Below are 20678 nucleotides of genomic sequence, written 5' to 3'. Positions count from 1 at the left end.
TGCTCTGTGGTTTGTGTGAAACTCCTACTGAATGTGCAACAACGCCCCCCCCCCCCCCCCAAAACAAACACCGAGGGAGGGGCGGCAGATTATCTTGAGTTCTGTCTGTTTTTGTTTTTTATTAAATATGAGAATATTTTCCTATTTTAAACATTCATTTTACGCAGAGCCAAAATGTCTTTCTGTGTATCCAGGAAACAGGAAACAGGAAGTGGTCCCCGTTGCTCATCATCATCATCATCACTTCATCCGGTTGTTTCTGCTTTTGTTTTGCACTGCTCTTCCTCCAGGGAAAGATTCAAACGGTCTGTCTGATGTCCGGTTTGTGGCGTCGCTCCTTGCTCTACGTTTTGGGAACGCCAGCGATCCCGACTCCTTCGTCTTGTCCTCGGGAAGATCGACAGTTCCTTTGAAGGGTGATTGTACCGCTGCTATCGGGGGGGGGACGGGGGGGGACGACATGTCCATACAAAGAGGTGTCGAGATAAAACGTGTGCTGTACATTGACTTGATATTTATTACAATTATTTATGGTTGCGTTAACTTAACTTTTACCGTCTTTGCCGCTGCACATCTGGAACGTAACGTATCTAAGATGGATGATGCAGATGTGCAGGATCAGACGGCGTCGAGATTTCTGTGTCACAATAAACAAAACGTCTTCATGTACGAATGCTGTTTTTATTATTGACGTTTTGGCATTATTGAGGAGGGAACCTGCACCGGCATGGCTAACGGCTAGCTGCATTAGCTGGAGTCCAGCGGTCTCGGTGCTTGTGGCGCTCTGGAGCGTTTGGGTCTATGGAGAGCGTGAATAAACGCGGCCTGTGGACGGTGACGAAGAGGAGGCAGCCGGTTAGGAAAGGCCGAGCTGCTTCTTCAGCTTCCTCAGCTCCGCCATGCTGATGTTGTTCCCGCCACACACCACGACGACCACCGGGCCCAGCCGCTGCGCCAGCTTTCCCTCGCCTTGCAGCCTCTTGATGACGCCACCGTACACGGCGGCCAGGGCGGCGCCGCAGGCGGGCTCCACCAGCACCTTCTCATCGTCTGCAGGGGGGGTCGGGCTCAGATGATGTGTGTGTGTGTGTGTGTGTGGTGGGGGGGGGGACTCACCCACAAACTTCTCCAAGGCCCTCACGGCCTCCTGATCCGTGACGACCTCTGAGAAAACCGCGTGCTCCTTCGCCAGCTCCAGGGATCTCGCCGAGACCCTCGTCACCCCGAGGGTGATGGCGACACTGGAGCGAGAGAGGGAGGAGTTCAGGGGTTTCCTGAAACGCGAGGAGCACGCCATGAAGTCCTCGCGTGGGTTACCTGGTGATCTCCGGCAGCGTGACCAACTCCCCGGCCTCCATCGCCGCGTTGAGGCTGTGGGCGCCCACGGTTTCCATGGCTACGACGGGCACGTCCGCCCAGTGGGCTCGGCGGAGCCCCTCCACCACCCCGTTCAGGAGGCCTCCGCCCCCCACCGACAGCACGATGGCCCCCGGCTTCTCCGCCAGGTCCTGCTGCAGCTCCTCCACCAGAGACGTGTGCCCCTCCCTGCAGCGGGGAGTCGACGTCGGTTCAGGAAAAGTCTGTTTTCCTCGTTGCTCACGGCGAGGTGGGGGGGGGGGCTAAGACGCCTACCAGATGAGGGGGTCGTCAAACGGAGAGATGAAGGTCCAGGCGGGGTTGTTCGCCACCAGCTGCTGACCGTATTCAATGCTTTCATTCACGGCCTGACAAAAACAGGAACTCGGTTAATCTGATGGATTAAAGTCATTTGAACCGGCTGGCGACGCGTCCGAGGTGTAACCCCGCCCCTCGCCCATAGAAAGCTGATAGGCGCCATCAACTCCGGCGTGGCTGGAGGTGAGATGATCGACTCGTCTACCAGAAAATGGATGGATGATTCTTAGGTTCTGACGGGTGTTTTATTTTGAGAAACTGCTGGAACGAAGAGGAGCCGACGGCCTCCCAGAAAATAAAGCTTTTTTAAGTCATCCTTAAAACACGTGTTTATCTGGTGACTCGTCCACCAGGAACCTGATTTAGAAGAAGAACGCTCTGAATAAACCAATAAACCATCCATTGATCAACGCGTTAATCATTTATTGATTATTCTACGGACCTTGCCGTGAATAATCACGGCGGCGCCCTCGTCCTTCAGTCTTTCCACCGTGGGGTTCGGCGTCACGCTCGGAACCACGATGGTTGCAGGAACCCCGAGCTGGCGCGCGGAATAAGCCGCCGCCATCCCGGCGTTTCCTCCTGTTTGGGCCCAAAAGAGGTCAGAGGTCAGACACCAAAACGCACCAACCGGGCCGGGACTCGGTTCATCCGGTTTGGGCTCACCTGAACAGCACACGAAACGCTCGCATCCTCTCTCTGCCCACTGCGGGAAGAAGACACGCTCCGGTCAGGACCCGGACCCTTAAGCCTCCATCGCCCCGGTCAGTACTCACGGTTCTGCAGAGGTGCCCGATGCCCCTGATCTTAAAGGATCCCGTGGGCTGGGACGACTCCAGCTTGAGGTAAACGGGGGTCCCGGCGACTTTGGTCAGAGGGAGGCTCTGCCTCACCGGAGTGGCGACGTGAAGATGCTGCTGGGTCTTCATCACGCTGTCGGAACCACCAGAGACAACGTTCAGAACACATTCCCTCTGTTCTCAAGGTTCTAGATCTAGATCTCACCTGTAGCCGCTGCAGATTCCCGTAAGTTCCTGCCGATCCTGCGTTCGGAGCTCAAATATATCTCCTTGTACTGAGGGCGTGGCACACGAGGCACATCCCCTGACCAATCAGAGCCAAGCATCCAGACACTCAGGGCCACCACAAGGAAGAGGAGGGCTGAGGATGAATGAAATTGCTCTCATTTAGATCTATCACCCCCCCCCCCCCCCCCCCCCTTGGGATGACTCATATAGGCAGGAATACAGGCTGTCATTTAAAAAGTGGTAAGTATTTCACAACCACATTTCTCAGCAGTGAAAGGTCACCGTGACAACAAGAGTTCCGATCTGGATGATCTTGATGACATCACTGTTGCTAACAAACAGACAAACAGAACCTCCTAACGGCTAACCATTTAGAAAAATCTTCACATTTCATCAACATTTTCAAATAAGAAATTTCTGAAAGTTGTTAATAAAAATAGTAAAACGCCCTCCAGAGAAATCATTTTTTGCTGCTTCAGCAGCAGGATCGATCGATCCATTTCAGAAGAATCAATTTCTGCTGCTGAGTAATTCCTCTGCGAGCTTCTAATTCCTCCAAAATAGAATCGCTAAATGGTCGATTGTCGTCTCGTCCCTGGAGCGTCTTCACATCAGCGACGGAGGGGACCCGCCGCCCAATGTTCCAATAGGGGCGGGGGTGTCCTCTCAACATTACAAGGTGCTCTGTGCTTTCACAGGATCTTTGCTTTATGACCTTTGTCTCAAAGGACGTGACTTCTGCTTCTCATCATTCATTAGCTCTCAAACAGGACATCACTTCCTGTTTCACGTCCCGCTGACCGGACCGGAGACATTACCGTCAGTCGTCTGTCAGCAGGTCATCGGTCTGTTCCTGTCTGTTCCCGTCTGTCATGAGTTAAAGCTTTTAGTTCTCACATTGTTTTCAGATTTGACATAAAACACGCAGAAATTACTTCACATTTTCTTTTTGTTCTCCAAATGACGGCATTTCAGCAAGTCCTTGACCCCAAAGTCAAAGTGTACGTAACGTTTGATTATTCCATTACAAGTACCATAATACTAATATAATATCAATATAATATATACAATACTAATATATGATACTAATATATTGTATATAATACTAATGTTAATATAATGTATATAATACTAATATAATGTTAATATAATGTATATAATACTAATATAATGTTAATATAATGTATATAATACTAAAATAATATATAATACTAATTCGACGAATAGTGACGTCAAAGCGAAGGGCCGCTCAGTAAACGGGTGTAGCGCCATCTGCTGGCGGAGATCCGCACCTGCTGCTTCCATCTCCTGGTCCTGTCGGACGAGTCAAACAGAAGAGGGTCGATCTTCAGGAAGTTGGGAATGAAAAAGAAAAAGAAGAATAAAGAACAGAGGAATTCTGAATTTATTTCTGCATCTAATTACATTTTCATGAAAACATGCCACGTCGTGTTCTTTTATTGCTGCAAACAGACAGACCAACAATCCAGGTAAAAGGCCCCTGCTTTACCTGGACAAAGAGGCTAGCTCCTTATGTAGCCTCGATGCTACGTCACAGGCAGCGCATATATTTGCCATTTTACTGTTTTCTATAAAGTTGCATGCTCTTAATGTTTTATAATTCTTCTTTTAGAGTTCTAAATGTATTTATCATTCATTCTAAACTTCTGTAAAACACTCCAGGAGGGACTTTTGCTCCTTAATCTCACCACCGTGGGGCACCAAAGGGTTTTTAATCCCACCACCGTGGGGCACCAAAGGGTTTTTAATCTCACCACCGTGGGGCACCAAAGGGTTTTTAATCTCACCACCGTGGGGCACCAAAGGGTTTTTAATCTCACCACCGTGGGGCACCAAAGGGTTTTTAATCCCACCACCGTGGGGCACCAAAGGGTTTTTAATCTCACCACCGTGGGGCACCAAAGGGCCTGCGGAAGGTGCCCCCTTCTTTGCCCCTGCTCTTACCTGATCTATGAACGCCCGTGACCTGGAATTGAACCCTCGTTTACTTTTAACTCCTCTTTTTTCTCTAGAAACCTGACAGAGACCTCCTTTCCTCTCCCACGGACCTCCGCGCCTCCTCCGCGCGGCGCGCACAGATCCGCGATGGCAACAGGGGAAAAAGAGGAGGAGAAAAAAAAGGAAAAGGTTTGACAACATGGCGCACTTTCCTTGAGGAAAGTTCCTCTTGAACGCTCCACAGTTCTGCCTCGGCGGGATTTCCACGCAGTTTTGGCGACACTCGCGCTCCGACGTGGACGCGCGGGGCGACTTTGAACGCCTCTTTACGCGCGGAGGCTCGATGAACAGCCAAGAAAGGAGCGCGATGGGACGAAAACGGTGACGAAACCAAAGCAGCAGACAGGATGGAGAAGGAAAGGACCCCGAAAGAGAAGGTAAACCGCGTGGAACGACCCCACGCGGCCACGCGAGCTGCTGTGTGTGGAATTGTTGCCATTTGTTGCCCCCTAAATAACTTTTTGCCCCGCGTCCCGGGCAGGAAGTAGCAGCTGACCATTCGTGCAAAAGCCTCGTAAAAGCGCTCGATTGGTTTTCCAGCCGTGCGTCCTGGTCTGTGGATGCGTGGACGCGCCGCGCGCAGACAATAGCCAACATAAATGTGATTTAAACGTCAATGGAGGATCACGCAGATGACAAAACGGGCTGCGAACCCAAACCACACTGCTGGAGCTGGAGCTGGAGCTGGAGCTCAGCAGCGCCAGGATCCCGGGGGGGGGGGGGGGGGGCGGTGAGGTTGTGTTGCCATGTCCCAGAACGCGTCCCGGGCTCGTTCCGATGTCCCAGAACGCGTCCCGGGCTCGGTCCAATGTCCCAGAACGCGTCCCCGGGCTCAGTCCGATGTCCCAGAACGCGTCCCGGGCTCGTTCCGGTGTCCCAGAACGCGTACTGGGCTCGGTCCGATGTCCCAGAACGCGTCCCCGGGCTCAGTCCGATGTCCCAGAACGCGTCCCGGGCTCGTTCCGGTGTCCCAGAACGCGTCCCGGGCTCGGTCCGATGTCCCAGAACGCGTCCCGGCCTCGGTCCGATGTCCCAGAACCCGTCCCGGGCTTGTTCCAGTGTCTTTGTCTCCTTATAATCAAGTAAGGGGTCCCCTCTGTTACCCCTCCACCCTTCCTGCCCCCAGTGAGACGCAGTCACACTTGACCTTCTATTTCTTGCTTGTCTGCCGCAGCGTTTTTGTTTGGAGGGGAGACCCGGAGAATCGGGAAAGCCTTTTGGACGTCATCGTACGGGAATGCGTTGCCAGTTCTGGAGTCACGACTCCTTCAGCCTCGGAGAGGAGGAAGCCCTTGTTGTCGAGGCCTTTTAGTTTCCTGCTGGCGTTTCCTCGTGTTTGATCTCTCACCTGTCCGCTGGTGCCGGACTGACCATACAGACGTGAGCGTGGCGCCTCAACATGAGCCTCTGAATGCCCAGAAGGCTGGAGGGTCTGCCCCGCCGACTCCCCGGGCCTCTGGAAGTAATTACCAAGCCTGCCCGCTCCCAGAATGCAGTCTGAGGAGGTGCGGCGAGGAAGCGGTATAATGGACGCCGGCCCTGAGAGCGTTGCAACCCGAGATGGACGCCGTGAGTCGGGCTCGTCAATCAGACTCTGCTGGTTGCCGGGAGCCGGTCTGAAGCTGCAGCCGAGGAAACGTCTCCTGACGACGACCCGATGGGGCCGTCCGGCACATTCCTCCGATGCCTTAGTCACGACACAACTGCTGCGTGGGTAACGCACACTGTGGCGCTGTTGCCATGACGACACGGCGACCTTCTGGAATGTGATTTTAAATCCGCAAACGCATTCAAATGAATTTGAATCGTGACTGAGCGTGATCTCGCCTACAGACGGAGCGTCACGTCCCTCGTCATCCGACTCCTCATCCGACTCCTCACCTGACTCCTCTCTGACTCCTCTCTGACTCCTCATCCGACTCCTCACCTGACTCCCCTGACTCCTCATCCGCCCCCTCGTCCGCCTCCTCATCCGACACCTCATCCGACTCCTCATTTGACTCCTCTCTGACTCTTCATCCGACTCCTCATCCGACTCCTCGACCCTGAAAACCAGCCCTGAAAATGTGAATTTGCGTCAGTATCTTCATCCAATCGGCCGTTCAGCTGCTGAAATCCTCGCTTCCTGGGTGGGGTTAACAATTCCTGGATCCGCCGCTTTTGTTGGACCCACCCCCTAATATGTTTTGTGTGTGTGTGTGTGTTCTTTTCTGGTCCCATCCTTCAACAACAGGACATAAGTCGAGGTAATTCCAGCAACGTTATTATTCCGATGTTCCGTTACATTCCTGTCTCCCTCTCTCCAGTGTCCGGCCTCCGGTTCCCGGTCCGCGGGCAGAACCACGCGGCGTGTCTCTGGGGACGGGGCGGCGAGGTGCGGACTCAGCAAAGCGGAGTTCATGGAGAAAGTGCAGCAGAGCAACGAGGCGTGTCAGCGCGGCGACTTCCAGGCGGCCGTCCGGCTGTACACCAACGCCCTGCAGGCCGACCCGCAGAACTGCATCCTGTACAGTAACCGGTCGGCGGCGTTTCTCAAACTGGGACAGAACCAGGCGGCGCTGGACGACGCTGAACTGGCATGTGGACTTAACCCCAAGTGGCCCAAGGTAGGACTCTGTTTCATCTAAAATTCAAACTACGCACATGGGGGTTCTTTGTTTTACGTTATCTATACTTTTGCTTTCTGATCAAAATAGATCAAATCTTATCCCGTGTTGTGATATATTGATAAGATGCTTGTCAATTCTGATTCATTAAAGGACCAGGATGTGGCTTGGATTGAAACAAGGACACGCTGTTTGGTTCAAGACTTATTGATTCAAGAGAAAACATTAAAGTTACTCTTAAGTAATGTCAAATTGACATTAAAGGTACATTAAGGTGACTTAAAGTGACATTAAATCTGACATAAAGTGATTTTATATTCATTAGTAGAGTTCCACTGTAGAGACATTTCCATCTAGTAGAAAAGTGTCTAAAGGTGTTCCTAACTCCGCTTAAGCCACTCCTGCCCCCCCCAATCAATACAAAGTTTTCCCGGGGTCCTGTCTCCGGTCTTGTCCGGGCCTTGCGGACTAACCCGTGATGGATTTCACATTATTCAGCCGCAGAGATTGCTCGGAGAGCGAGTCCTCCCGGCGAGGGGAGAGCACATTGATTTGGTGATTCATCACCCAGAGATACTTTTGTCTTTGGCGAGAGGGATTGATGATAATGTGGTGGAGTGCTATTGATGATCATTTGTGGCTACTAGTGATGCATCGCCGTCCACCTCTTGTTTGACGGGGGCTTGTGTGTGTTCAGTTGCTCGGGTGGGTTTTCCTCCACCTCCTCCAGACCGTTTCACTGCACTGAGATCTGTCACTTCCTGTCATGAATGAATGCCTGTTCGGTACCCACATCTGCTGTTTCAATAAAAGTCTTTTATTTTTATTTTTTATCTAGGATGCATTTATGACCTCCCTTACCATGGTAACGCCTGACATTAAAGTAGAACACATCTTATTCATTCTGGAGAGGACTCATGAAGCTCAGAGGCTACCTTTTAATTGAAAATCACCACCACGATCTTTCTCCTGCCTCCTCTCTCCTCTTTATATGCCGTCCGAGTCCCGTGGAGTCTGTGATGTGACAGGAGGGGATGGTTGGACTAATCTGGGCCGTGTAGCTCTGCTCATTCCTGGATTTACCGCCTGACGGGCGTCGGCAGACTCGGGGTCAGCGTACAGCGCGACCCTCGTGTTCTACTCTGTTACAGGAGACTAAGGGATTAATATGGATGTGGAATTTGCCAATTGCAGAGTGGGTTGCAGGGCGAATGGTTTAAGATCAACTTCCCTCTCTTGCCACTAGGGGTCAGTCACGTCAAATCGGATAGGCTGGTGAAGTAGGAATAAAAAGGGATTCCAGATGAATTTGTGTTGCATACAGAGGGGGGGGGCTGAAAGGAAATACTCTTCCTGACAGGTTCTCAGCCACGTGACGTTGGCTTTAACGGACGCGAACAAGACGGAGACTTTTATCGTGGATCTCAAGGTCACAACGACCATTTTTCCCCCCCGAACAAACAAAAGATAATAACCTCAGATTGCGATGGATTAATCCGTTTTTACTCGCGGACGCTGCCACCCACCTCCTCTATTGAGCATTTCCTGCCTCAGACAATTGATCAGTAACGGTGGTCTTAGTAACAGTGGTCTTGGTAACGGTGGCCTCGGGGAAGGAGTCCATCTGCTGCGCCCGGATGTTTGATGAAGGAACACGGACTAAATCACAGGAGTGTGCCGGCATTCAGATTCCGAGTGAGTGCATAATGTCATCAATCACACCTCCCTACGACTGCGCTCCTGCGTTGGCCCGTCAAGCGGTGACAGGCGTGGTTTTGTGGCCCCAAGCCCCAGCGAGCATCCCACCCTCCAGAAGCCCCCCCCAGCCAGCCTGTGAAAGAACCCCCCTGTCTAATCTGTCAGCTTTCCCTGCTGTAAGCGCCAGAAAACACATTCTGAGAGCAGAAAGAGAATGTGTGGTTTAATGGCCCGAGACAGCTTCGGGCCTTTCGTACCTCACCCTCTTCCTGAATATAAAAAGCTTCAATGAGGACAAAATTGGGTGTCATTCCATCAAGGGGGGGAGGGGGGGGGTCACATTTTCCCTCTGTGAGGAGGCCTGGGAGGGGAACCGGGAGGGAGCGTGTAACAAAGCTTATTTTCATATGCGTGATTAAATTTCGAGTGGAAACGGAAAGAAAACTCTCCGACTTCGCCCGACGCTGATTGATAAGTGCGTAAATCGGAAAGCCGTTTATTTCCTGTGAGTATTTTGTGATTTTCTGTCGCACCACGGGCGCTTCTTGGGCTCAGACGGGCGCCTGAGAGGACGATACACCCTGTAGATGGATTACCTGTCTGCTCGGCGCCTCCATCTGGCCCGATGACATGTTAAACAAACAGCCCTTCCCGTTATTGCTTGCTTTTCTTCTGATTATAGGTTGGGACGGCGTCCATCTCGCATTCCGTCTCCTCGCCACCTTCATAACGATGGCCAAAGCCCATCAAGCCCGGTTTCCCAGACGCAGCCTTCACCGGCATAAAAACGTCCGGATTTAACCGAGAAGACGAGTGTTTGTGTTGGAGAAGGTCACGTTGTGCGTTGGGCCCGGAGGGGGCTTTAATTACAGCCGCGGCGTATCCAGGAATCGTCTACGGCGTGGATGCCGACACCCCGATGAGCCACAAAAGCTTCTTTGTCCTGCTGTGCCGGGGCGATGACGCCGGCTTTGTCGGTTACTCTACAAGAAAAGGAAGGCGAGCGTGTGATTCCGAGACCTCTCTGCGTTCCACGTGGATGAAATCGGCCGTGGCGTGATGCGCCCGCGTCGGCGAAGCAGCTCTCGTCTGGTCTGCGTTTGTGTTGGGAGTGAAGAACCTGCCTTTTGATCTCGTGTGCAGATCGAGTTCAAGCCCTTTCTGCTTCCTTTCATTCGGAGCCATCAGAGATGTTTACGTCGTAGCATCTCTGCGGAGCGTTTGGATCCACGCCGGATAGTGACCCGGACGCCCCGCGGCGAGGCTGCAGGGAGCGCCGGATGTGTGTTGTAGCAGAAAACGTGCACTCTGGCGTGTTGTTGTTTTGATGCAGCGCGATAGCGGCGACTAATAAAACCATTTGTGTGCACGAGGAGGATATTTTCACCCGTTCCCCGTCTGTTTGGTTGTTTTCCTGGATGGTTGCTGTATCTGTTTGTAAAACTGCCAGTTGTATTTCCCTGAAACTTCCCTGAAAAGGAATCAATCTGTCAATCTAGCAATTAGCGACGCTAGCCCGGCACTAGCTGACTAGCTAGCCCTTGCTAAGTCGCGACGTCATTGGGTGTTCACAGTTTCCAGATCTCACTGACTTTGCTGAGCCCCTCACTCTGCTCATCTGCTTCCTTAGCATTAGCATCACGAGCTTGATTGAATGCTAACATTAGCATTTAGCCTGAATATATGGAAATGATCGCAGTTGACTCTATGACAAAGTTAAATAGAAAAATATCATACTATATTAGCTGTATTTACGTTAAATATGTATACTGGGGCTGACTTTTCCTGACTTTCTCTGCTCGCAAATTAGAGGAAAAAATAGTGCCCAGGAGCTCATTTATAAGTTAGCTTAAATCAAAGTCGCTTTGATTTGACAACATCCTCCGAAGCTTTGACTGAAACGTTCCGCTTCTCCGTTTCATCCCAACCCGCGGGTCTCGTTGAGCCGCTGAAACCGCACCGGTGTTGTCTTACAGCTGCGATGCCAGCACGCCGTCCCCGCTGTCTCCTCATGGAGACGCGTGCTTCGGGTTAGCATAAGGTCCCCCCCTCGTCACTCCTCTTCGGCGCTGTTTTCCACCGAGGCCCCCGGAGCTCGCCGTGGAGAGAGTGCGCTCATGAACCACTAATGAGCGGGTTCCGTTCGCTTCTGCCCAGCCGAGGCTTGAACTAATGAACAAGCCGAATGAACGGCATGTAATTACAGGCCAGCGAGCGCGGGACGGACGGAGGGACGGCGCTGGCGGGTGCGAAACCTGAAATTATTTGTCTGGAAAATCTGTGAAACAAGCGAGAGCCGTTCAAGTCCGCCTCTTTTCCCCTCTTCGAAGGCCGCTGCGGCGAAGAAGTGCTGCGCGCACGCCACGATGGCGGGAAAGTGACCACACACGCGCACACGAGTCCGCTGCTGCCATTTCAGCTTCGTCGGCCTGGACGAAGACGAGCTGAAACTAATCCCGTTTTGAGTCTTTGCTCAGGTGAAGGTGCAGCTGTCTGTGCGAGAACGCCGCAGGGCGGAGCCTCGTTCCAGTCACGCGGCGACTGAGTCACGTCCTGGGATGGTGCTGCTATTTCCAGCGCGCTAACTCGTTTGGAGCGGTGCGGATTCCAGATCCTGCTTCCCCGGGTTGCTGTGATGGTGGCCGCGTGGTTTTCCTCTCTGCCACCCAGGCGCCCCACCAAATTGTAGCGTTTCGTAAAATGTCATCTGCTTTCAGGAAACTCCCGGCGAACACGCGTGAGATGTGAAAATGGGCCTGCGGGACGCGTCTCTGACGCCACGCAGGTCGTCAGACGAGGGTTTCGGTGTCGGGTGATGTGTCTGTGTGTGTGTGTGTGTGAGATGACCTTCCTTCATCTCACTCCGACGCGATCCGTGTGTGTGTGTTAGTGTTTCGTTAATCCACACGTTGATTTTTTTTTTTTCCCGCCGTGCCATTTTGCAGATAAGCGATTCAGAAAATTAAACGCAGCGGCCGCTTCGTCCCAGAAGAAATAAATCGTCTTAAAGCTCAGGAAAACACCTCGAACAAGAAACTTCCAATCGGGTCGGGGAACGTCGGCACGCTCGGAACGCTGGTCCCTCCAGATACATCAATTGATTACCGTCTTAATAGCTTTTTACCTGCTATTACATGGTAAGAAATGTCAAAAGGCCCGGAGAACACGACCGCTTCACGATGCGACCTCCTTCCCAGGACGAGTCGCGTGCCCCGGTTCCGCCCGGAGAAATAAACGTGCCGCTCATTTGGTCTCCAGGCGGCCGGTGTTTGTGTCAGTTCTCACCTGTCAAAGCGGGTCTATTCGTCTTATCTGAAGAGACGTCGGCTCTTCTTCTTGAAGCAGCTGTGATGATGTCATTCTAAGTAAAACGTGAACGCGTGCTTCTCTGACCGCGTGTCCTTGGTGTCGCCCCTTCAGGCTTGACGTGCTGTAAGACGCCTGCGGTTGTCTCGGCGATAGCAAACAGCAGCTGCGGTCGCCTCGGACTCGGCCACTCGCTGGGAATTCCAACGTTGAAGCCAAGATTTAACAAGAGAAAAGCAAAAAAAAAAAATTCTCAGAGGATTTCTGCAGCGCAGAATTAACTCTTTGAGTGCCATTGACGTCTAAAGACGTTTTTTCCTACCCCAAACATTCACTGCCAACCCTGACGTTAAAATCTCACACTCTCTTCAACGGCCAATAATTCTAGAACGGAAAATGGTAGGAACTTTAATCTTTCGTTTCGGTTCGGTGTGTGACAGTACAGAATATTTTGTGTGGCTTGGAAAATCTGAAAAAATGCGTGAAAACTGGGGCCCTCAGCATATAGCTGAGCTGAAAATGGCTGGCACTCAATGAGTTAAACTGTCTTAAAGAGACTTTTCACCCCCTCCAGAAACAATAATGCACATTTATCCTCTAATCTGCTGTTCTGTTCGTCTGTTTGCACAATTTTTATCACGATTTCCGCCGGTATAATTTAACGCGACGGTGCTTTGCGATGCCAGCAGTCATGTCTGTATCCAGAAATCAAGACCTGGTTACTGAAGAATATCCAGACCTTATCTCGAGTGTTTTTCTGTAAGACGAGGCCGCATCGTCGCACAGAAGCAAACGTTCGTTTAGAAAAGGATGGTGTGCCACAGGGAGATTGAAGTTTAGCCAATCCAGGAAAAGACGAGAATCTTTTCATTTCAGTAAATCTTCTGGTCATTATCTTTTGGCGTTTCCCCAATTGGCTGATCGATTAATCAGCTAACTATTGTGGCGTTTCCTGCGCGCGCTGGTGAAGTGCAGTAATCTATATGCAGGGCAAGGATGCTGCGGCTCGACGCAACGATTATTGCTCAACAAAAGAAAGACACGGTGAGTGACATAAAAGCGATAAATACATCTTTCCTCATTATTGCATACGGAAACGTTTTACTCTGCGATGCAAAATGTCAGCGTTCATTAATAACACGCGTTCGTTTATTAATGTCAGACCTGCAACTGTTTCATTCAGACGCGACGAATCGATGCATCAGCAAAAAAAAAAAAAAAAGTCCAATTTGTCAGCGTTGCTCATGTGCAACCGGAACATGAAATGTAATCGGGCTTTAGTCTAAGTATGACCCGGTTTTGTCCATTAAGTGAATCCTGCGTTCCTCTGTAATTAAGGACCTCACTGGCTCGTCATATATGATTAATGATAGATTATTTCTAATAAATAATGGATGTTTGCAAGGCGGTCCGGCACAACGGATCCAATATGCAAAATATTATGTTAACATGCTTCTATAATCATCTCGGAGTCTGTCCTATCAACGAGTCGGGCCGTTTAATGTTCCACTCGGGCCCAGTAGAAGATGGATCTTCTGCTTGTGTGTAAATGTCTCGGTTTATAAGGGCCTCCAGTCCAATCCATTCTTCTGAAGTGCTCCTTCCAGATCTCGGGGCTCGTTTTTAGGCGGCTAAATTACTCACTTGTGTCAGGTTATTACAATTAGCCGTTGGAGTGCCTGCGCCGTTGTGTCTTACCGGGATGCCTCCCTCTAATTCATTCTCTCCGTAATGAGTTTTACGGGGAAATGCACCGGCTACAACAACAGGAGCAGCAAAATAGAAATGCCTGGGGCGACGTATCAGCCCCACCCCACCCCCCCCAAAAACAAAGCCATGAAATGCAGGTGTTGTTTCGATGTGCGCTAAACTGACAAATGGCTTCTCTGGTTCGAGATATAATCTCTGTATTTGACCAGATGCTGAGCTGCTGCAGTCGGGCGGTAAAAATCACACACAAATGTTTGTTGCTGCTTTAATGAGCCAGGGGATGAAGTTTGTACCGCGTGATCAGAAAAACGTGAAATACCAAAGGACCCGGTGAGACCTGTCGCTCCCGGTTTTCATCCGGATTCGGTTGCTGGATCAGTAGCATCACCCTCCCATGTAGACAAAGTCTTTGTTTTACTCTCTAACATAGTTGAATATATATATATATAATTATATGCGAGCTACAAAATGCTGGGGTTTTCTGTCTGGAAACGATTGTAAACAAACATTCTGATTGGTCCTGTGTTCCGCCATGTTCACGCCCCAAACCAAACGGATGCCCGGATATTCATCTACGAGTCCGGATGTTTTGGAGTACCTTGTATTCTTGGCCACGGTTAAAATTGCTGCCTTTAGAGAAACGTATTAACTGAACAATCTCAAGCCCCACCCACCTGGAGTCAACAACCAATCAAATTAAACCCATTCACATGCAAATCAAGGGCGGAATTGGAGTATTGGCTGTCTGCACCTGCATTTGCAGTTTCTGTGTGCCTCTGAAGGAATTGTTGAATAGAGCCGGATGCTAATTTGATTAGTTGGTTCATTGATTGATCAACAGATAATCTGCAGCTGTTGCGATCCTCTCAAACGGAATATTCCATCGGTTGTTTTCGGTGTGGGTTTCTCACGTGTGACGATTTGATGTCTCTGACTGCCGAGACGGGCCTTAAACAGTCGATTCGTCCAAGAACACACGTTTCTCAATCATTGATATTTGAGGTAAATCCAGACGCTCGGTTGGCAGGGTGTTAATCTCTAAACAAATGGCATCAAGGAGGCGAAACAAAGTCAAGCAAACCGTTTATAGGCCGGTACAATGGATCGGTCGACTAACGACTGAGTCCCAACAGCACCTCCACCGTAATGACTTTCCAGTTCTCATTAGCTCTAATGATTGTCTGGTTGCCCTGGGTAACCACATGTGGACCACTGTCTGCCACCTCGTTTGGACGGGTCGCCTCTATTGGAAAACTCTGTGTGGTCATTAATATTCCTGTTAACCAGGACTTAAAAGACGAGTCGTTATTCTAAGAAGCTAATTCTAAGAACGTTCTCCAGCTCATCCTTCAGAGTCGGTTCTCCCTCACAGGACAGGAACGGTTTGCCATTGTTGAAAACCTTTTTGAAGCAACAGTTGATGTAATAAAAATAAAATCAGCGTTCCTGTTGGATGTGTAAACAGGAAAAGAAAAAAGACAGTTTCATCAAAGTATAAATGGAAAATGATCTAGATTCAAATACGGAAAAATAATCCTGAAGACAGAATACTTAAATATCCGGTTGTACCGTGTGATCTGTAGATCCCAGTCTCTGTTCTCAGGACGTTTAACATTCCATATCTTATATAAGTTAAGACTGTGACATGAATAGTTTTAATGCAAAGCTTTTATTTTTTACAACATAATTTGACAACCTGTAGAAATAAATGTGTCAAATTTAGCTCGGAGAATTGCTGCATCCATAATTGACGTTCGCTGCGCTCCAGCGTTTGTGTTTAGCGCTGAATAATGCTCGCTAATTAGCGCCTGCCGTCTAACGACGCCGGTTAAATGATGTAAGGCGGTGAAAGCTGTAAAAAGATGATTATGAAAGAAACATGACTTGCTTGTTTCAAAGTTTCTCGCTGCTGAAACCCACAGACGTAAACGTATGCTAGCGTGCGCTAATAGCGTGGAACCTGATGTAAACAGGAAGTGATATCAGTGGTGTCCGTTATCATCATATGTTTACATTTTTTTAAAACATAGTACTATTACTATCAATCTGACTGAATGCATTTTTACAAATCAAATGCCCATATAAGGAAATCATTTCCTTATATGGACCCTTTGTTGAAACTTGCATCCGACAATGACCTGAAAACAGGAAAAGCGATTGGGAAGTTTGTCAACGAAGCTCGGAAGTCTCGACGGCGTCGCCTTTGTAGCCGGAGACTCTAAACACTTTGAGGGGCGTTTGATTTTGACAACCCAGGCCGGTGCGGACGGGCATGTGGAGATTATTGCGCATCCTGCATCATTCGTTTAAAAAGCTTAAAAGATAATTCAGTGGAATAAAATTCTTAAAACCTTTTTTGTGTCGTATTTCATGTCCAAGCCTTTTCCCAATTTAGTTTTCAGTATCGTAATGAAATATTGATGCATCAGGATCTGAATGGTTCTAATTACTTCCTCGGTTTTCATCGACTCGTAAATAGAATAAATTACGCATTCACCCTGCGCGTCGCCATGTTTATTTATGATGCACTCTCCTTTCACTTTCTTCTGTGTACTTCATTTAATTGCATATTTTTTTTATCCACAGTCACACCGGCTTTCATTTCCCCCGGCGGCACTTACGGCATCCATTCACGCCACGTGGGATTTTAGCATCGCGAAGTCTGCAGTTAAACACGAGGAAATTATTGGAGGCCGTTTGTGGAAACATTCAGTTTTCATTTCAGAAAAAAGTAGGCAAACAAAGGAATGCCGTCACGCTCCACGGTGCGTCATGCTTCTATATGCGGCTGTATGCTAAGCTAGCTCATATTCACACGTGTGCATTTGTGTCTCCTCCTTCCTGGCTTTTTCTGGCTACCCCCCCCCAAAAAAGAGCCATTTTAGTTCCTCCTTAAATCCTCATCACATGTTTTATTGCACCAAACCGTAATTAGATGCTTATGTGGCAGCGTGTGGGGAGGGAGGGGGGAGTTTATATCTCGTTTGTGGGACACGTTGGATTAATAAAGATGCATCTTTAGCAGGGCGGCCTGATGGCTTTGCAGAGGTTAGCACGCATCTGAACGCCGCCTTCAGACGGCGCGCTTCCTCTTCCGTGGCATCATATTGTTTTTAGTTTTCTTTCCATAACAGGTCTCTTCTTCTTCACTTTTTCTTGGCACTTTTCCTTAAATCGTGCCTTTGGCTGGCGGTTCTCCCGGCTGTCAACCTTTATTCCTGATATTCCGAGAGGCTGTCGGTTGTTAAATTGACGTAGATGTAATTTATTACGGCAGCTAAAAGCGCTCTGTCGTCTGATACCCTGACAGCAGCAGGATGACGGCTCCGGTTTAACCGCCATCGTTATGATCATTGTCGAGCTCCTCCCCTGACGAATCACGACTCATTGTTTGATCGCTCGCGCCTTCTTGGCCCTGTTATGGTCAATAGCCCGGACAGCTCGGTGCCGTTCCCGCAGAGACGGTTCCGTGATGAAATACGATCCATCTGGGCGAATGTGTGTGTGTCAGAAAACACTGGAGCACACATGGAACAAGTAGAACCCAATAAATATCAAACAGTTTCCCTCCTGCACCATCACCAGACTGGCATCCGTGCTTTTAACGGCGTCCTCCTTGTTTAAGATAACAACAAGCGCTAATTTGTGCTAAATGCTAACGTAGCAACGTAATAAAAAAGAAAAAAAAACACAAAATGAAGTTAATATCTGCCGAACATCAGAACTGTGAATGTGTTTCAATGCTAGCATTAGCATTTACCGTAAAGCATAGCTGCGCCGCAGAGCATCCGGGTCACATGGGATTGACAATGCTCCACCCCTTAAATCTGGTTTTTTATCTCCTCGATCTGGATTACGATCTGGATCAAATTGTGCATGGGGTTGGAACATCTTTCGGGTTCCATGCCGGTGTATTTTTTATTCCGCCCCAGCCTTAAAGGTCGTTGATGGTCACCCTCACCCCCCAGGAGCATTTGGTCTACGCACACCTCTAAAGCCTAAATGAACTCTTCACCAAAATGTGATTTAAAGATCTCTTGTAGATGTGATTTTACTCTCATGAGCTTTTTTGAAGCATCAATATTTAAGTTCTTTTTAATATTTATGTCATTTTGCACAATTTCCTCTGCTTGTCCAGAAACAAAAGAATCGTTGTGTGGACATATTAACTTCACTCAGAGGGGGGGGGGGGGGTTGAGCGTCTGTGCGTGCCGGCCGTGTGATTGGCCGGTTACCTGAGACTATCAGTGCATCTTGATTGGCTGTTACATGGCGTAGGAGCGTTGTGATCCGGCTTCTCCACCTCTGCTCTGAACCTTCAAAGCGAGCTTGGGTTTCATTCTCTTCTGCACGCCGGGCTTTATTGGATGTGGCGGGCTAATAAAGAGTCTTACTTTGCAGTTGAGGTGACGGGTCAAGGCTGGAGATAAGGGATAGATGAGGAGCAGTGTGTGTGTGTGTGTGTGTGTGTGTGTGTGTGTGTGTGTGTGTGTGTGTGTGTGTGTGAGAGGCCCAGCCTGACTCATAGTCCAGAAATGGCCAGCGGACAGATGGCAGAACCGGACCGGGATTACCGGGACGTCTCTACGTTGTGTTTCTGTCACTCTCAGAGAAAGACTTCCTGTGTAGAAGGAGGTGGAGGAATGTGAGGAAGATGAGTATGAAGGCCGGGGGGGGGGGGGGGGGGGGGGGATGAAGAAGGACATACCGGTCTGTAGGGTTTCATTATTTCAGATGAAACAAAGGGAAAAAAACGACTTCCTGTTTGCGCTAAAGTCTATTTCGCCGCTTGCCGTTTGTGCTAACGCTAACGCGTGCGTTACATGAGGCGCTGCTCTGGGTCTGCTCGGGTTCTATTTCTTGTAACGCTACATGTTGTGTTGCGGCGCCGACGCGGGAACCTCGCTGCCTCCCGCGTCGGCGCTGCGGCCCTCATGGCTGATCAGCTCCACGGCTCGGCAACATGCATTTTTAATGCCATAGATTGCACCGCCGACTCCGCAGTGGCGGCCGAGGTGCTTGTTTTCTCTCTGTTTCCTGTGGCGTGAATGCTGTTGTTATTGCGTGTGTGTGTGTGTGGGGGGGGGGGGGGGGGCTGCAGGAGGACGGGGATTTGCTCTAATTAGGACCTCTCTGCAGCCTTTGTGGCATTTTCGTTCTGCCAGTTCCGTCGATGACCTTTCTATCGGAGGAGAAGAAAGCCTTTGCATGGACATGCATTATTCACCACGCAGGTGTTGATCCGAGCGCCGGCGCCATCGGGGCTCAGACCGGGCGCCCACTCAAGCCGCTTTGTGGAACAGGTGCGAGCAGGTGCCAGCGAGTCATCGGCCGTCGTCGTGGAGATTTGTTTTCTGCTCAATCGATTTGATGATTTTCCATTTTACTCCGATTACTTTACATTCCGGTGCTTAATGATCCGTGTTTGTCCGCTTTGGATCCAGAGGTGGACGCTTCATTCACCGCTGTTCTTTCCTATTTGCAGAACCCCCGCCGAGAGCAGACGTCCATTTTCCTCCTTTTCTCTGTAATTGCTTTAAAAAAAAATTATTTTATGTTTTTATTACACAATGAAGTGAGTAGAAGAATGAAAATGTAGGAGCCATTCATGCTCACATTATGCCAACTCCTTCCTGTCTTAATATTCAGACCCCCCCGATCCCACCTACCACAATAAGCTCCTCTTTATGTCTGATTTCGTCTCGCGTCCGGAAGACGTTTCTGTACAGCGGTCGGGGAGAAGACGAGGGCGTCCTCGTTAGTGTTGCAGATGTTCACCGCGCCTCCTCGTCTCGTTTGCCGCCGCGCCGCGCCGCGTCTCCTCCTCCGAGGAGGTGAGAGATCGGAGCACAGAAGATAAATTCCTCCTCGTTGTTTATCATCTTCGTCGGGGGGGATGAAGGCGCCTCCCTGAAGCAGGAGTGACGGTCCATCCGTCACATCGCCGTGGCGGCCTGGTCAACGGGAGGTCACCTCCTAGCAGTTACCTGTTAACTCGGCTAATGGAGGTCTATATTTGCATAATGGGGGGGGGCTGCCGACAAGCGGGGGGGGGGGGGGGGGGGGGCTTCTCTCATTGCACAAATGACACCATTCATCACAGCTGTTGCTTTTCCTGTCTGCTCCTTCTCATGAACAATTAATGCACTGCAGACGGCGTCAGGCTTTCTATTCTTCCTGTTGGGGGGGGGGGGGGGGGGGGGCTGAAAGCTGCTTTTCCCATCCGGCTGCAGGACATGAAGCTTCGTGATTCTCCCTCCGAGTCTTACCTGGTTGTTATCGGAGTTGGTGTCTTCTTGGCTTTATGTCGCGGCGTGTCGATGGCGTGTCGATGGCGTGTCGCCGGCGTGTCGCCGGCGTGTCAATGGCGTGTCGATGGCGTGTCGCCGGCGTGTCGATGGCGTGTCGATGGCGTGTCGATGGCGTGTCGCCGGCGTGTCGATGGCGTGTCGCCGGCGTGTCGATGGCGTGTCGCCGGCGTGTCGATGGCGTGTCGATGGCGTGTCGCCGGCGTGTCGATGGCGTGTCGATGGCGTGTCGATGGCGTGTCGATGGCGTGTTTGGCATCGTGTTTGCATCGTGTTGACGCCGTGCTGCAGCCGTTTTCTGAGCAGAGATTTGTGAGGAAGATCTTGAA

General features: G+C 50.2%; 2 protein-coding genes across 2 annotated transcripts in view; one reads left to right on the top strand and one right to left on the bottom strand.

Moving 5' to 3' along the window:
- Positions 1–856: 856 nt before the first annotated feature.
- On the bottom strand, positions 857–2603 carry LOC137918314 (L-serine dehydratase/L-threonine deaminase-like). The gene is made up of 7 exons (XM_068761085.1): positions 2451–2603; positions 2341–2380; positions 2117–2256; positions 1633–1724; positions 1318–1545; positions 1117–1241; positions 857–1050 (listed from the first exon to the last, which is right to left on the bottom strand). Exons 1-7 carry the CDS (start codon positions 2601–2603, stop codon positions 857–859), a joined length of 972 nt encoding a protein of 323 aa, XP_068617186.1.
- Positions 2604–4970: 2367 nt separating this feature from the next.
- Positions 4971–20678, top strand: part of LOC137918180 (tetratricopeptide repeat protein 28-like) — an 83547-nt gene continuing 67839 nt past the window's right edge. The window contains 2 exon segments of the mRNA XM_068760935.1: positions 4971–5098; positions 7028–7327. Coding sequence (XP_068617036.1) covers positions 5069–5098; positions 7028–7327 — 330 coding nt within the window. The 5' untranslated portion in view covers positions 4971–5068.

Source organism: Brachionichthys hirsutus, chromosome 4, assembly GCF_040956055.1.
Source record: "Brachionichthys hirsutus isolate HB-005 chromosome 4, CSIRO-AGI_Bhir_v1, whole genome shotgun sequence".
Classification (NCBI taxonomy): domain Eukaryota; kingdom Metazoa; phylum Chordata; class Actinopteri; order Lophiiformes; family Brachionichthyidae; genus Brachionichthys; species Brachionichthys hirsutus.
This window is presented reverse-complemented; position numbering and strand designations above follow the sequence as displayed.